Source organism: Orcinus orca, chromosome 3 (genome assembly GCF_937001465.1).
Source record: "Orcinus orca chromosome 3, mOrcOrc1.1, whole genome shotgun sequence".
NCBI lineage: Eukaryota > Metazoa > Chordata > Mammalia > Artiodactyla > Delphinidae > Orcinus > Orcinus orca.
The window spans coordinates 70,465,709-70,483,809 of NC_064561.1; the positions used below are offsets into that span (position 1 = coordinate 70,465,709).

At 43.1% G+C, this 18,101-nt stretch overlaps 1 protein-coding gene across 1 annotated transcript; it reads left to right on the plus strand.

The window, feature by feature from the left end:
- Positions 1-14,675: 14,675 nt before the first annotated feature.
- On the plus strand, positions 14,676-16,403 carry HNRNPA0 (heterogeneous nuclear ribonucleoprotein A0). The gene has a single exon (XM_004282086.4). The coding sequence runs from the start codon at positions 14,978-14,980 to the stop codon at positions 15,884-15,886; it is 909 nt and encodes a 302-aa protein (XP_004282134.1). The 5' UTR covers positions 14,676-14,977; the 3' UTR covers positions 15,887-16,403.
- Positions 16,404-18,101: the final 1,698 nt, after the last annotated feature.

Sequence of the window (18,101 nt, forward strand, 5' to 3'; positions counted from 1 at the left end):
CACAAGAGTTCCTTTTTCTGTACCTACTTGCCAACACTTATTTCTTTTCTTTGTGATAACAGCCATTCTAACAGGTATGAGATGATAGCTCATTGTGGTTTTGATTTGCAGTTCCCTGATGATTAGTGATGTTGAGCATCTTTTAATGTACCTTTTGGCTATTTGTGTGTCTTCTATGGAAAAATGTCTATTCAGATCCTATGCCCTTTTAAAAATTGAATAGTTTGGTTTATTTCTGTTGAGTTGTATAAATTCTTTATATATTTCAGACCTTAACCCCTTATCAGATATATGATTTTGCAAAAATTTTCTCCCATACTGTAGGTTGCCTCTTCATTTTGTTGATGGTTTTCTTTGCTGTGCAGAAGCTTTTTAGTTTGATATAGTTCCACTTATTTACTTTTGCTTTTTGGTGTCAAATCCAAAAAATTATTACCAAGACTGATGTCAAGGAGCTTACTCCATGTGCTTTCTTTTTATAGTTTCAGGTCTTATTTTCAAGTCTTTAATCCTTTTTGAGTTGATTTTTGTGTATGACGTTAGATAGTGGTCTAGTTTCATTCTTTCGCATATGGCTACCCAGTTTTCCCAGTACCATTTATTGAAGAGACTGTACTTTCTTCATTCTATATTCTTGGCTCCTTTATTGTAAGTCAACTAACCATATATGCATGGGTTTATTTCTGAACTCTATTCTGCTCCATTCATCTGTGTGTCTGTTTTTATGCCACCACCTTACCTTTTTGATTACTATAGCTTTGTAATATAGTTTGAAACCATGAATTGTGATACCTCCAGCTTTGTTCTTCTTTCTCCAGATTGCTTTGGTTATTCAGGACCTTTTGTGGTTTCATTGAAATTTTAGGATTATGTATTCTATTTCTGTGAAAAATGCCATTGGAATTTTGATAGGGATTGCATTGAATATGTAGATTGCTTTGGGGAGTGTAGACGTTTTAACAATATCAATTCTTCCAATCCATGAGCACAGAATATATTTCCATTTATTTGTGTCTTCAGTTTCTTTCATCAATAGCTTATAGTTTTCAGTGTACAGGTCTTTTACCTCCTTGGTTATATTTATTCCTAGGTATTTTATTCTTTTTGATGCAATTAAAAATAGGATTGTTTTCTTCATTTCTCTTTCTAAATATTTGTTAATTGAATGAATGAATGATTTTGAACTTCTAAACTGAGTTCTGAATCAGAATAAGACTTATCTAGGCACAGAAGGGAAGAAAAAGGAGCCAGAAATATCCAATCAGAAAAAAGTCCAGTGGGCTGGAGATTACTAACAGAGCAGGAGAGTGATAGGATGGATTATAGGCATGCAGTAGATGTTAATCCCCTCAGTCTTTGATATACTCAGGTACAACCTGGGAACAGTGTCAAGAGCATCCCTGTGCTGAACTCCTTAGAGGGCATTTATGATGGAGCAGTATTTGACCATAAGACCCATCATCCCTGCAACTAGCAAATATTTTTAAGGATATCTGGCATTTGCTGTCACAATGCAAGGTACTGAGTGCAGCCCAAGGATGTCATCTACCAGCTGGACATATGTTTAGGAGCCAGCTGCTGCCTGTTAAGGACAAGAGACAATGGAGTCAATGGAACACATAGTGATCCAAGAGTCCAATGAGTATAGTGTATAGCTGGTCTGGAATATGAAGCAGAGGGGCTGAGCAGAGGATCCTGGTGGGCACAGCTTGGGATGGTGGCTCTCAATTATTGTGTTTATATATAAATGAGATACTTTTGTCTCTACACTTGGGATATATTTTTGGTGGGATCTGAGGGTAACTACAAGGTAACTATTCTATTGTTTATAGTATAGACTGCAAATAAGAGCTTCTTCATTACTTTAAAAGCCTTGATAAAAGTTTGATTGAATTTGAAATCCTTTTGCATTTGCGCAAGAAATCTCCCCTAGCACTCTCCTGCTCTGTCAATAATCTCCAGCCCACTCGACTTCTTTCTTCCTTGGGATCTTTACGCTAGTTGTTCCCTCTGCCTGGAATGCTTTCATTTGCCAGTGAGGGGAAATGAAGAAGTACTAGATTTTTTAAAGTATAATTTCAGTTGTGGTTCATTTTAGAATGATTATAAAAACTGTTTTATATTTTCATCTACCTACCCATGAATAAAGTTTCTTGTGGATGGTGATTGTCAAAAATTGGAGAGATTATCATTAAATAAATGATCAGGAATTACACCTGGCCATTTCAATTATAAAACCAGTTTTCTCCCCTCCCCTCCCCTCCCGTCCCCTTCCCTGTTTTTTCTACCTTATGGTTTTCCTACCTTCTTTTCATCCTTCCTAAGTAATCCAATTAAAAAACCATTAGGTAGGGTTGGCAAGGTAGGCATCTGCATTGGAGTGTGGTGGGCTGTTGGCTGCCTGGCATGGTGTATCAGAGTCCGAGTGAAGTGAGGAGGGTGCTTATGAGGAGGAGGGTGGTAGCAGCTTGTGTGGTTGTTGGGAGCTTGAGAGAGGTGAGGAGGTTGTCTGCACAGGATAGTGGTGACAGCGGCAAGTCTGGCACAAGGTGTTGGAGCTTGATTGAAGTGAAGGGGGCATCTGGGTAGCATGGGCACTGGGGTATCCATGTTGGTAATTTACTCTCAAGGGGAAAAAAGTTATTTATAGTGTTATCATTGAAACTCTTTTGTAAGTTCGGAATTATTTTAACATGAAAAGAATAAAGTTATGTTTAAATGAGGAAACTAAAGTTTCTCGTTAAAATGTTTTGACATCTTATTAAATATTTTCTCTGTTGAATTTTCTTCCAACAAGGCCCATATAGATAATTCCACATTCCTTCCAGTTTATCTCTGTGTGTTGTATAAATGTTATCCTTTTTGTTTGCAACAAATTATGTAAAAGGCTGTGAAACATTATTTAAGGCAGAGGGAGTCACATATGCAAAGGCCTGGAGCTCAGAGAACATGACTTTTATGAGAATTACAATTAGTTCTGCACATCTGGAAAGTGTGAAATTGGTCGTGGGGCAGCTGTCAAAGGAAAAGACCTCTAACAACCTCAGCTGGACGGTGGTACCATTCACTGACATAGGGGATATATTCACTTCTATGACCCTAAAACTGACAACCAAGAGCATAATGTCAAAGAAGATGCTCCCCAACTGGTACAGATAATTATTTGTCTAAAAACTGCATGTAAGGCCAACTGGCCTGAGGCAGGGGAACACAATCAGATTCACAGGTTGCATCAGACGGAAATTCTCCCGGACCACCCAGTTCCAGAAACTGCCCTGGAGATATTCCGGACCACCCAGTTCCAGAAACTGCCCTGGAGACATTCTGGACTACCCAGTTCCAGGAACTGACCTGGGGACTTTGAACCCAGCCCAGCCTTCCCGCCTTTCGAGGGGCGGGACCAACGGTCCCCCAGGATACCCGAAAAGACCACCAAATAAGGAATACCCTGCGCCCTCCCAGATTCACCATACCCCTTTCCCTTCTTCCCCTATAAAATCTTGCCCAACCCTCTCCCGGGTGCGACTTCTCTGGCCCGTTTCTCTAGGACCAGTGAACCTCGCCCGGGAGCGCTCCCTAATAAAGCTCACTTGAAGATTTCCTCTGTTTCGCGGTGCCGTTTGTTAAGATCCGACCTTACACTGCATACGATGCTTCTTGAACTGAGAATTCAATCACAAATTGCCCTAAACTTGTGCCTGCAGGAGGCACTCCTCAGAAACATGAATAGGGATGGAGAATGTAGCCTCTGTCATATCATACCCGCTTTCAAATAATTTAGCAAAAAGGACAGCTTACAATAGACACATGCGGTAAGATAATTTATTGAAATATTAATTTGCTTTTTATTCTGTTTTCCTGCCCTACTTCAAGAATACTTTTCTACTTTCTTTGAGCTTTTGTTCAACTGGACCGATGCAGAATTACAATTGCCTTTTGTTTTTTAAAGCCTGCAGGGACCTACTGTGTAGCACAAGGAACTCTGCTCAATATTACGTGGCAACCTAGATGGGAGCGGAATTTGAAAAAGAATGGATGCATGCATGTGTATGGCTGAATCACTTTGCTGTACACCTGAGACTAGCAGAATATTGTTAATCAACTGTACGCCAATATAAAATGAAAAGTTAAAAAAAAATCTCATCCTCTAGTTCTGCCATAAAGGAAAGAAAACAGTCAAGTTTTGATGTTTATTCTCAGACTTAGTGATACTATGATTTCATCTATTTTTATTTTTCATTTGCTGGAATAAAGAGAGGAAAATTTAAAAAAAGAAAACCTAAACTCATTGAAGGGCTTATGCCAGGTGTTCCCAGAGGAGAGGAGTGAGGGGCAAGAGCCTAAGAGGGAGAGTCTACCATGGAGACCTCAAAGAGCGATTTTTTCGGGGAGGGAGGGCTCCCTGAGTGTCAGCGACCAGCATCCAGTTCCTCTGAGCTGCTCTTTTATAATCCCCTTGGGGATGCGGCCTGTCCTCAGTGTGGAATGGCTTTGTGGTACAGTGGGAAGCTGAACCTTTGGTGTTGGGGTTCCTAGCCTTGGTAAAAAGGAGTCCCAGCTTGAGCTGGGTGGCAAGTTTCAGGAAACAGCAGAGTCACTTTCCTGCAAGGGGCCCTGTAGTCTTATCAGGAGGGACCAATCTGGACCAAAGATCAGGGGGCTCTCCCTAAGTATTCTGGACTGTGTACAACCTGAAGTCTTTATCCTAGGGGTGGGACTTGACCCTAGTAGTGATTGAGGTTAAATTTCTATCAACTTGAGGAGTGGTGGCTTAAGATGAGATTTGATAATAGAAAAAGAGTATGATGCTTCCTTCGCCTAGACTGTGAAGTAACTTTCATACTCAACATACATTTTATAGCTCGCAAGATCTGGGGGAAATTACTTACACATGAAAAGACTTTTTTCCCCAGAAAAATTCGGCATAAGTCTAATTGTACCTTTTCTGTGAAACAGCTGAGATATTTCAGTTTGATATGTGCCTCCAGAAATTAATGCCAGATGGACTCAATATACCTCAACAAGCTTGGTTTTGTATTATTTTTTCTAACCCAAAAGCTGAAGTGGTGGGAAGGAAGGAACAAGCCAGCTCAACATTTGGTAGACTCAGATGTTCTCTTCGCTTTCCCAGTGCTCCTGCAGCTGACTTGGGGCTGGGAGCAGGTATGGGGTGAATACTGGTTTAATTCCAGTTTTCTTACAGCTTTATCTTCCAGGTACAAGTTGTCATTCAAATACCCAAACCTCGTATTTCTTTTAATCTTAATTTGAGCCAGGAGAAATTGAGCTCTGAATTGAGTCTACTTCAGTAGACTTCAGATAAATGATGGCTAGAAGGATAGAATGACAACCCAACTCCTTCTTTAATGATGTTTTTATTTTCCAAATAAGGAAGCCGATACAGAAACTATACGAGGAAGACTGTCATAGGCTTAGCCATGTGTGAAAAAGCCAGTTGACTGCAGATTAGAAGTTGTGACTCTGCCGCTACCTGTCTGTGTGGCCCTGGGCGTGTCATTTTAACTCTCTGGGCCACATGTGCACATGAAAGTTTTGGACTGGATGACCAATAAAAGGTCTCTTCATGCTGTATTCTTCTTGTGATTCTAGAATGTAGAGTAAGAAGATTCTTTTAAAATAGAAATACAGGGTAATAAAGGAGCCTTACTGACATTACATGCTTAGATATAATGGGACTTACTATTTTTGGTAGAACTTTTGAATGTGCCAGTAAGATCAGATCAGTGTTTTTACAAAACCATGATCAAAACCTTCTGATGAAACTTAGAAATTGTATTACTATATATTTTGGCTGTATGCAGTAGATAATCATATCAGAGCTTGGTGAAACATAAACTCCTCAAAACCAATGATGGGAATTAACAAATTATTAGAATTTGAACTGAATTATATGCACTTTTAATCCTTGAAAGAAATAGCTTTATTTGATTCCTATGAATGAAAAGTGCTTTATATGTTATTTCAGAAGCTGGAAAATTGACCATATTTAGAATCCTGGGCAGCAAAGTAAAACAGATTTTAGGTAAATTATGCTGTACAGATAGTCAATCCCAAACAAACAAATCACTGCTAAATACATTGAGAGATCTCAGTCAGTGATTATCATATGGAATAGGTTCCTCAGGAAGCATTTGATTCTTGATTTCATAGCTGCTAATCATTAGTATACTGTTGTTGCTTGTATAAATCTTGGCTAATTATTTTTATTTTTTTCCACTGTTTTCCTAGTTTTATTTGAAAAAAAAAGAAGCGTGTAATTTCCTTTCTCGTATTAATGTGCTGAAATTATGATAATAAATATCATTTGACTAAAAATGTTTAGATGCCGAATGATCCAGAAGGGCTCTGTACATAATCTGAACTCACTGAACTAAATACCACTAAATACACTAAATACCACTAAATACACTAAATACCACTAAATACAACTAAATACCACTCTTACAGCTTATTACTGAGTAGACTAACCTGTTCTTTGCACTGTTCAGTGTATATTTAGAAATTAGGAAGGACCAGATTCCTGACGACTCAAAATGTATATGGTAGTATGAATATTACTTTATTCACAGGTTTGAGTATAGAATACTTCACAAATTAAATCTTACTCTGATTTGCCACTCTTTAGGTTGATGGAAATTTGATCTCAATCAGTGCACATTATTTCCCTTTTCTGTGTGAGGAAAAGAAGCTTTATTAAGCTGTTATACACATTTTGAACTATACTATAGGCTAAAACTAGAAGTTGAAATGGATTTAACAGGTAAGATTAAAAAACTTCATTTTCACATGGATCCGATACATGTCTCCTGGAGAGGAAAATATTCTGTATAAAATTTGCTGAAGAAAATAAAAATTAAAAAAATTGAAGTTCTTACTGGACTAAGTAAAACAGTGCACTAAAAAAATAAACTTTGGGCTTTCCTGGTGGCGCAGTGGTTGAGAGTCTGCCTGCCGATGCAGGGGATACGGGTTCGTGCCCCGGTCTGGGAAGATCCCACATGCCGCGGAGCGGCTAGGCCCATGAGTCATGGCTGCTGAGCCTGCGCGTCTGGAGCCTGTGCTCCGCAACGGGAGAGGCCACAACAGTGACAGGCCCGTGTACCATTAAACTTTAAGAGAAATATAAATGAAAGTCGTAAAATTCAAAACCAAAGGATGAATAATTTATGTAATTTTTAAGGATGTAATTTTGTGACCTTGTTATGGAATTCATAGGTAGAACACTAAATCTGGTGTAATCTTTTTTTTTTTTTTTCCGCGGTACGCGGGCCTCTCACTGTTGCGGCCTCTCCCGTTGCGGAGCACAGGCTCCGGACGCGCAGGCTCAGCGGCCATGGTTCACAGGCCCAGCCGCTCCGCGGCATGTGGGATCTTCTCGGACCGGGGCACAAACCCATGTCTCCTGCATCGGCAGGCGGACTCTCAACCACTGCGCCACCAGGGAAGCCCTGGTGTAATCTTATCTAGGCAAGATGTGTACAGGAAGCTTTGCATGAACAGATGAGTGAGGTCTGACTCCCTGAATAATGGACGTTGAGAGCACTTCTTTTCTAGGTGGGTGTAGTAGTTTGCTAGGACTGCCATCACAGAGTACCACAGACTGGGTGGCTTCAACAACAGAATTTTATTTTCTCACAATTCTGGAGGCTAGAAGTCCAAGATCAAGGTGCCGTCAGGATTGGTTTCTTGTGAAACCTCTCATTCCGGTTTGCAGACTGCTGCTTTCTCACTCCTAGAGCTTGCAGAAAGGAACACAGCCCTGCCAGCACCTTGATTTTAGCCTAGTGAGACGTCTGTTTGATTTCCTTACTACAGGATAATAAATTTGTGTTTTTTAAGGCACTGAGTTTGTGGTAATTTGTTACAGCAGCAACAAGCCAATATACCATACAGCGTCATACCCTTGATCATCTACTGTGTGACTCCAAACACAGCGTGTACACACACTGTTTCCGGTACTTGAAACGCCATTACCTTCTTGTAGGCCTAACTAACTCTTAAACCTACTTCTGAAGTTACCTTCTATTAGAAGAATTTACTGAACTTTGGGTTTCTGCCCATTTCTATCTCAACACACTATATTTGCAACATCTGTCTGTCTTCTCAACGTATTACTGTTGTTGATTTTCCCTCTTTTCCAAGACTGTTGAGCTCCTGGAGGGGACTTTTATTCACAGCATTTAGCCTATGAATGAATGAAGTGGAATGATGAATAAATGAAAATAGAATGTTCTAAATACTTTTAATTTAGAAGGCTCATATTCTGTGTGTGAGTCTGTGGATATGTTTGTACTTAGGTGTGTGTTTTTTAGGGAAGAGGTAGCCTGAGAAATGTCAATTTGTTAAGTCCTCTGTTTTAGTCTGTTTGGGCTGAGATAACAAAAATACCATAGACTTGGTGACTTATAAACAACCAAAATTTATTTCTCATATTTCTGGAGGCTGGGAAATCTAAGATCAAGGTGCTGGCAGATTGAGTATCTGGTGAGGGCCTGCTTCCCAGTTCATAAGTGGCTGTCTTCTTGCTGTGTCCTCACATGATGGAAGGAGAGCTAGAAAGCTCTTTGGTTCTCTTTATAAGGGCACTAATCCCATTCATGAGGGCTCCACTCTCAGGACTTACCTCCCAAAGTCCCTACCTCCAAATACCAGCACATTGGGGATTAGGCCTCAACATATGAATTTGGGGGGGACACACTCAGTCCATAACATCCTTTAATTCTGGTAATCTTCCCCAACCTCCCACCCAAGTGGTTGGCAATTAAATATCCATTATTATTGGAGTTTTACATGTAAGAATTCCAGGTTGATTTGGGGCTACAGATGTGGATCTGGTCCCAAGACTAAGGTGATATCCCTTGCTTTCAAGATAGTGTTCAGCCTGCACTGTTATCTCTCTCTCTCTCTCTCTCTCTCTCTCTCTCTCTCTCTGTGTGTGTGTGTGTGTGTGTGTGTGTAGCAGGGGAGGGTAAAGTAGAATGATGGGCTGTACACTGGCTGGGCCACTGTTTCCTCCCATGGACAAAAACCCAGAAGCTTCTGGTCATGTCTTTTGTTTCAAAATTAATGTTAAAAACTGAGGTATAATTGATAGAAAATATTGTATTAGTTTTAGCTGTACATCTTAATGATTTGCAATATGTATATACTGCAAAAATGATCACCACAATAAGTGTAGTTAACATCCTTCACTTAATATAGTTTTTTTCTTGAGATAAGAACTTTTCAGATCTACTCTCTTAGCAACTTTCAAATATACAATGTAGTACTGTTAACTATAGTCACTGTGCTGTACATGATATCCCCAGGACTTATAATTGGAAGTTTGTACCTTTTGTGTGGTCATTTGTCCTAGACTTGGGAAACTGTCTTTTTCTAAGCCCTCCTCCTTTGACATCCCCTCCCATGTGGAGGAAACAAATACAAATTCCTTCTAAAAGCCTAGATTTTGCACCTGAGGCAAGAAAATACATAGGCACTGGAACAAGATACAGTTAATATATACACAGATTGAATATATCTGTGTATGTTTTTGCCTTAGGAGAGTCTTTTAAGTTCAGTCCTCATTGTCCCCCACACCTTTCTTTTTTTTAAACAAAAAGCATTTTATCAAGGGTATTGCTCTTAGATTGCCCAAGAGGGGACGGGGAGAGAGGCAAGTACCTCTGAGTGGAAAAAGATGAGAGGAGCCCCAATAATGACATGTTGACATTATTGCCATTCTGTCAAGTATGTGGTTTAAAGTTAGACTTAATTTGATTTGGTAAAATAAGTAATGTGACCTTTCACACATCATCATAATGGTGTAAGATTCATACCCAAGTACCAGTCATTTCTTTTCCTATATAGTATCAATTTAACTGCTTCATAATATTCTTACCTGAACTATTTACTTAATTATTTCCTTATTTGTTTAATTAGTTAGCTATTTGGAGGCATTTAGATAGTTTCCTTTTTTTTTTTTTCTAGTTTAAACAGTATTGAGATGTTGTAGCTGAACTCTTACACAGATCCTCAATTATTTCCTTAGGATAAATTTCCAGAAGTATCATTACTGGTTCAGAAGAATGGGTCAGATTTTAAGGCTGTTGATGTGAGTTGCTAAAGAGTCCATTAGAAAGACTGTACCTCATCACAAATGGCAGACTGCCCTTTTGGAAAGTACCTTGAGTAAATAAAAATGGAACATGTATTGGTTTGCTAGGGCTGCCATAACAAAATACCAAAGAATATGTGGTTTAAACAACAGAAATTTTTTCTCCAACTTTTGGAGGCTGGAGGTCCAAGATCAAGGTGCCAGCAGGGTTGAGTTCTTCTGAGATCTTTCTCCCTGGCTTGCAGATGACCATCCTCTCGCTGCCTCTTCACATGGTCATTGCTCTGTGCACATATGCCCCTGGTGTCTCTTCTTTTTCTTATAAGGACACTAACCATATGGATTAGGGCTCCATCCTAAGAGCCTCATTTTAAATTAATCACCTCTTTAAATACCTTATCTTCAATTATAGTTACACTCAGAAGTACTGGGGGCTAGGGCTTCAAAATATGAATATAGAGGGGAGGGTGGGGACACAGTTCAGGCCACAACAGAACTTTTAACTGCAAAAAGAAACTCTTGGATATAATAAAAAGTTGACTTAAAAAAAAAAAAAGCAGAGTTGCTGCTTTCTGAAAATATAGCTGGCCATAGTTTCCCCCCTCTTCTTCAGCTCATTCTTTTTCCTTTTCTCTAGTTCTCTTGTTCTTTTTCTGGGTATATTTAGGTACAGTAAAATATGCCTTTTTTTTTTTTTTTTTTTTTGCGGTACGCGGGCCTCTCACTGTTGTGGCTTCTCCCGTTGCGGAGCAACAGGCTCCGGACGCGCAGGCTCAGCGGCCATGGCTCAGGGGCCCAGCCGCTCCGCGGCATGTGGGATCTTCCCGGACCAGGGCACGAACCCATGTCCCCTGCATCGGCAGGCGGACTCTCAACCACTGCGCCACCAGGGAAGCCCATTTCTATGAGTTGTTTAAACACCATATTCAGTTAGGTTTTTGTAATCACATTTGTAGGAGGGATGGAAAACAAAGGTTGTCTAAATTTCAGTTATATTTTTAAACTTTTTTGTTTTGGAAGGCTGACATACCTGTAAGCAAGGTAAAGCCAAGAACCATACTCAGGCAATGATCTAAAAGGTAAAGTAGAAAAAAAAATGTTTTTCTCCTGAATGATCTGAGGGGTAGGAAAGCGACAGCATCATTTAAGTGTTTATATAACACTGCTTATTCACTGTCCCTACCTTTACCAATCTAATCTCTGAAAAGAATCTAACATCCCAATTACCTTGCATTTATCCTGGTTTTCTAAATGTCTCTCAAACATGCTTGTGTTGTCTCCCACCATCCCTACCCTCCTTCTATATGTAAGGCTTATACTAGACATACATTTCTTTGAAGCTTTCCTAGTCAATAGAAATTAAACCAACAATGGGTCCTCAATAAGGTGGTATGGAGGATTATTTCAAAACAATGTAGGAAAAAACTGTTACTTTAGAATTTACAGTTTAGATGGAAAAATAAGTTATGGTTTTATTCTCTTTCAGAAATTCACCTTTTACTATTTTACATTTATTTGGATGACTCTGAATTCCTTCAGGTCTAATCTCTCATCTGAGCTATAGTCTTGGGCATCCCAGAAAACAGTGCCCCATGAATATCCCAGTATCACCTTAAACATTAACAACAATGTTCATCATCTCCCCCACTTCCTCCAAAATAGTTTCTTTTGTTAGATTTTTCTAGTTCTATTTGTAAGGTCGGATCTTAACAAACGGCACCGCGAAACAGAGGAAAGCTTCAAGTGAGCTTTTTTGGGGAGCGCTCCCGGGCGAGGGTTGGGCAAGATTTTATAGGGGAAGAAGGGAAAGGGGTGTGATGAATCTGGGAGGGCGCAGGGTATTCCTTATTTGGTGGTCTTTTCGGGTATCCTGGGGGACCGTTAGTCCCGCCCCTCGAAAGGCGGGAAGGCTGGGCCGGGTGCAAAGTCCCCAGGTCAGTTCCTGGAACTGGGTGGTCCGGAGAGTTTCGGTCTGATGCAACCTGTGAATCTGATTGTGTTCCCCTGCCTCGGGCCAGTTGGCCTTACACTATTATGCTGCAGTTTTTGGCTTCCAGATTTCAAACACTGGAATGCTTTTATTGTCCTCATTCTTTATCAGTTGGTTAGCAAATCCTGACATACCTGAATTGTGTTTTGTAATGACAAGGTAGTAGTTTCCTATTGTCCTTCTCTTTTAATTTTTTCAATGGCACTTATCACTACCAAACATGCTGTATACCATTCTTATTTATTGTCTGCTTCTCCCCACAAGAATATAAGTTCCATGAGGGCAGAGATTTTTGTCTATTTTTTACTGCCCTGTTCCCAGCATTCGGTATAGTATTTATTGGATAAATTGAGCACTTACTATGTGCCAGGCACTGTGCTCTGCGTTTACATGCAGAATCTCATTTAATTTTTACCACAGTGGGTAGGTGTTTTATGTTCTGATTTTCAGATAATAAAACTTATAATTTAATTTTAAAAAGGTTAGGTGACCTGTCTGAAGTCACACAACTTGATGGTCACATGGTTAGTAGGTGTTAGAGCCAGACTATAGATTGTCCCCAAATTTTGAAGCCTATCTGTATGCCTCTGAAATAATATTCATACTCCTTAATCTAAATTTCAAAACATTCCATAATACCAAGACCCTTATTTTACTTTTTAATGTCAAAAACCTCCTGATCCAGTCAAACTGGTCTACTCTTTGTCCCTGGGAGCTTATAAATTTCCTCCAGATTTTGTTCAGATAAACTCCCTATAGAAATCTTATCTAGCCTTTGACTCTGCGATTCAGTGCAACTTCTACCTCTTTAATCATTTCTGAATACATTCCATTGCAGGATACAGTGAGGAATTCCTCTTCTAATTTACCACACGGTTTTTGGGCTTTCGGTCACATGTCTTACACCGTGTCGCACTCCTTGTATCTTGCTTGGCACAGAAAAGGTTCAATAAATGGAAGCCACTGTAACTTTCTTGCATTCCCATCTGGGTCCGTGAGGCAGTTCTCAGGGGTGCGTAATACTTAACATACAGTGTTCATGTGTTTAACTCCCTCGGCTCCCAGTCCGATTGGAAACTACTTTAAAAACCTAACGTTTGGGCTTCCCTGGTGGCGCAGTGGTTGAGAGTCCGCCTGCCGATGCAGGGGACACGGGTTCTTGCCCCGATCCGGGAAGATCCCACATGCCGCGGAGCGGCTGGGCCCGTGAGCCATGGCCGCTGAGCCTGCGCGTCTGGAGCCTGTGCTCCGCAACGGGAGAGGCCACAACAGTGAGAGACCCGCGTACCGCAAAAAAAAAAACCCAAAACCTAACGTTTTAGTTGGGAAGGAAGCTCGCACAGATAACGTAAACATATAAAAATATGTGTACAGGGCTTCCTTGGTGGTGCAGTGGTTGAGAGTCCGCCTGCCGATGCGGGGGACACGGGTTCGTGCCCCGGTCCGGGAAGATCCCACATGCCGCGGAGCGGCTGGGCCCGTGAGCCATGGCCGCTGAGCCTGCGCGTCCGGAGCCTGTGCTCCGCAGCGGGAGGGGCCGCAACAGTGAGAGGCCCGCGTACAGCGAAAAAGAAAAAAGAAAAAAATATGTGTACACTGGGGTAATATGAAAATGTCCTCTGTCTGAATGCGTGAAGGGAGGCTGAGAGGAGTGTCGCCGGAGGGCTTCACGGACGGCCTAGGGGTGGCGGGGGTTTCGCGCCACGCCTTGGTCGGAAAGTCTGGAGGCGCGCTGCTGTCCTTCACATGGCCTCGGGCTCTCTTTTGCGCAGGGCCACGTGCCCGCGTTTTAGTCTAATCGCCGCTCTGGCCCACTATAAACGGTTAATAACTGCCTTCCCCGACTAGGCCTCTTCCCTCCATCTTTGTGCGGATGGGAGGGGCGAGGACGCCAGGTGTAGCGGCCCGGCCGAAACACGGCAAATAAATCCGGACCCCCAACCCCAACAGTCAAGTTTTCAAAAAGCCCGCGCGTGGCTCCCCAGGCCGCAGCCGTTGGGAACGTCCCCCAGCGCGTCCCCTGTTCGACCCCTCCCCCATTTCCCAGCCCGCGGCCAGCCCAGGGCGGGAGGAGGCGTGGGGGTGGCAAGCGAGCTCTGCACGCTAGGGGCGCCGGGGCCAGCGCGCACCGGGGAGCGCGCCCGTCCAGCAGCTGCCGCAAACGGAAGTGGGTGCGAGCGGATCGCCGTGATTGGCTGAGCTGACACGTCTCTCAAGGGGCTGGCGCGAACGCCACTGCGGAGTTTGGCGAGGGGACACGGCTAGGGGAGGGGGAAAATCACCGGGAACAGCCGCGGGGCTGGGGGCAAATGAATCGCAAAGGTTCGCTAAGGGCAGGGAGAGTCTCTAGTCAGGGTGAACTGAAGGTCCTGGGGTTGAAAACGGGGCGGTAGAGGCGGTGGTGGGAGCAGCGCAGGCCGAGGGCTTGAATAGACCGCGGAGGGCGGGGAGTCCGTGACCTAGAGCGGCGCGGCAGCGCGGTAGGCGGGACTAATGAGAGCGAGGCGGGGATTGGCGGGCAGCCCTGGGCTGTCGTACGTCCGCGGTGACGCACGCCTCGGCGAGGGTGCGCGCGCGTTCAGCGGCCTCTTTGTGTGGTGCCCAGATAAGGGAGCGGAGGTGGCGGTAGCGGCGTCCTCGCTTGCCTTCAACTCTCCTCGGATCGCTCTCTAGCCGGCACCTTTCCCCTTCCCTTCCCCTTCCTCTCTTCCTCTTTCCCTTCCCTTCCCTTCTTCCCTTCCCCGTCGGTGACCGGCGGGGGCGGCTCCAGCGACGGCTGGGCCCAAGCTGTGAAGAAGCCTTAGCTAACGATAACGGCGACGGCGAAACCTCGGAGCTCGCAGGGCGGGGGGAAGGCCCGGGCCGTGGAGATGGAGAATTCCCAGCTGTGTAAGCTGTTCATCGGCGGCCTCAACGTGCAGACGAGTGAGTCGGGCCTGCGCGGCCACTTTGAGGCCTTTGGGACCCTGACGGACTGCGTGGTGGTGGTGAACCCCCAGACCAAGCGCTCCCGTTGCTTCGGCTTCGTGACCTACTCCAATGTGGAGGAGGCCGATGCCGCCATGGCCGCCTCGCCCCATGCCGTGGACGGCAACACGGTGGAGCTGAAGCGGGCGGTGTCCCGGGAGGATTCGGCGCGGCCCGGTGCCCACGCCAAGGTGAAGAAGCTCTTTGTCGGGGGCCTTAAGGGAGACGTGGCCGAGGGCGACCTGATAGAGCACTTCTCGCAGTTTGGCACCGTGGAAAAGGCCGAGATTATTGCCGACAAGCAGTCTGGCAAGAAGCGTGGTTTCGGCTTCGTGTATTTTCAGAATCACGACGCGGCAGACAAGGCCGCGGTGGTCAAGTTCCATCCGATCCAGGGCCATCGCGTGGAGGTGAAGAAGGCTGTCCCCAAGGAGGATATCCACTCCGGTGGGGGCGGAGGCGGCTCCCGCTCCTCCCGGGGCGGCCGGGGCGGTCGGGGTCGGGGCGGTGGTCGTGACCAGAACGGCCTGTCTAAGGGCGGCGGCGGCTACAACAGCTACGGTGGTTACGGCGGCGGCGGTGGCTACAACGCTTACGGAGGCGGCGGAGGCGGTTCGTCCTACGGTGGAAGCGACTACGGTAACGGCTTCGGCGGCTTCGGTAGCTACAGCCAGCACCAGTCGTCCTATGGGCCCATGAAGAGCGGTGGCGGCGGCGGTGGAGGAGGCAGCAGCTGGGGAGGTCGCAGTAACAGTGGACCTTACAGAGGTGGCTATGGCGGTGGGGGTGGGTATGGAGGCAGCTCCTTCTAAAATTTTTTTAATGCCTGGGAGTGGCTATAGGGGTAGCTGTTTTCAACCACCCAACTAGGGTCGACTCCTAAGTCCTTTCCCCTCCCACCGCCTTCCCCGTTTTGCCCTTGGGGAAGCCACTTCTTAGGCTGTTCACCCTTGGGGGTGTTGCCCTGTTTGCCTGCCACCTCCCTTGTCTCCCTCTGAAGATGGACTTGGCCCCACATACACATTTTTGTGTTACAGTCATTGATGGACTCTATTTTTTTATTATTACTTGGACCTTGGTCGTTTTTATACTAGCAAGATGTCTTGTTTTAATTTGTGTTTTTTTTGGGGGGAGGGAGTGAACTTGCTGATTCTGTAGCAAAACCTGGGCGGGGGTTGGGCGGGTTAGTTTACTTTGTTGTAAGGACTTGATATCTGGCTACAGCGTTTTCTATGAAATCTCCTTGGATCCCATGCCCGAAATTTGGAAGCATATGTACAAAAATCATTTTTACGTTTTATTTTTAATAAATCATTGTGTTTGACCGTACATGTCTAACATTTTTTTCTAGGATCCATTCCGTACCGTTTTAAGGGATGTTAGTTGAAAAATTTTCTTGTTAATTCTTGATGTGTACTTCGAGAAACTTTTAAAAGGTCCTGTGGGTTTTTTTTTTTTTCTTCTTCTTGGCTGTTGCCCTGGTAGTGATGTGTTGAATTTTATCCCTTACAGGTAAAACTTTTGAAGTGGTGGATGTGGCTTTTTAAAATCTTTAGTTTCTTTGCATCCATCTCTTGTACGAAGTAATTTGCTTATCATCTTGACATGGTCACTTCTTTCTATGAGAATTTACCTCAAAGTATGTACCGTGTAGTTCTAAAGAAAATAGTTTGTATTAAGCATGTGTTTTCATTCATATGAATTGTTTAAAAAAATTTCAGATGGACTAGTTTCATCCCTCTTACTGGTTTGTCTGTAATGAATGGTTACAAATAAGGGTTATATTTTATCCTCAAACTAAAAGCGTTTTTGTATTTTCAGAGCAGGTTTAGACGTTTTTCTTTTCCCCCTCTAGCTGAACTGTTGTCCTTATGGAAATCCTTCCCCCAACCTTTGTGGCACCATCTACTGGCAGAATGGCAGTATATCTGCAAAACAATTCGTTTAAAAACTTGTTAGGACAGTTGCGTCAGATTTAGAAGTTTTGCCATCAAAAATCTGTGCAGACTTTGGTTATACATTTACTTGTAACTAAGATGGGATTTACAGGAATGTAGTTAACAGTCAATATCACAATTGCCCTTTCTACATGAGATTTGAAAATGTAAACTGCTATGCATAGCTTGGGCAGTGGCCCCATATTGCTATGGCGACTAATGAACCAGCTTCATGTACTGGTATCTTAGGTGCAAGTTGTAAAGCAAAATATCTGTGTTTTCTGCTTGGTTAACAAATGTATATTTGTAGCCCTTTCATGCAATAGAATTCAAGTTGTTGTTTATAAAAAGCAAAACAGAACAGTGATACCAGAGAAAATTGCCTTCCTGGATAGACATATAGAATAGCAACGTTTATGGATATCACAAATAAAGAATTCAATCCTTTACATGATTGAGTGAGAGTATGTATAACCTGGTGGGTGGGTTCAGAGTACCTATTAATCCAGTACCTACATTTTGATTTAATGTTATGGTAAAATATTTGACTGGAGTTTTGTGGTTGAAAGCCCAAAGCTAGCTGTATTAAGCTTTCTGAAGGGAGATTACTGGGCTTTAAAGTAAAAAAATATATTGACCCTTTTCCTCTTAATTCTTCTTGCTGTATATTAAGATTTAATTCTTGCCAAAAGTTTTTTTTTTTTCTAATTGCTAGGGTTCTGCTTTCAGGAGACAGGAAGAACGGTCAAGATTGCTAGGCTGCTTAAGGCTGCTTAGTCACTTTGACAAAGGGTAGCTGATACTTGGTACAAATACTTAAGTACCTCTGCAACAAATGGGGTAGATGTTTTTGCCTATTGAATAAATAAGCAACATAGTCAAATTTTGCACTCACATGGTTTTACAATTTGCTTAAATTTCTGTTTTTTACTCTCAGTAAAATGCATCATACTGCCTTTCTTCATGTGGTGATTTGGTTCAGCTTTTTTGGGGGGGTCCTCTAAGATATAGAAAATGATATGTGTAAATTTTTTATCATAATTATTACTCTGCTTGTATTTTACTCAGTTTTAAGGGGAAGATCTGTTTC

Excerpts from the sequence above, each read along its gene's own strand:
- HNRNPA0 (XM_004282086.4), top strand. The coding sequence starts at position 14,978 with ATGGAGAATTCCCAGCTGTGTAAGCTGTTCATCGGCGGCCTCAACGTG.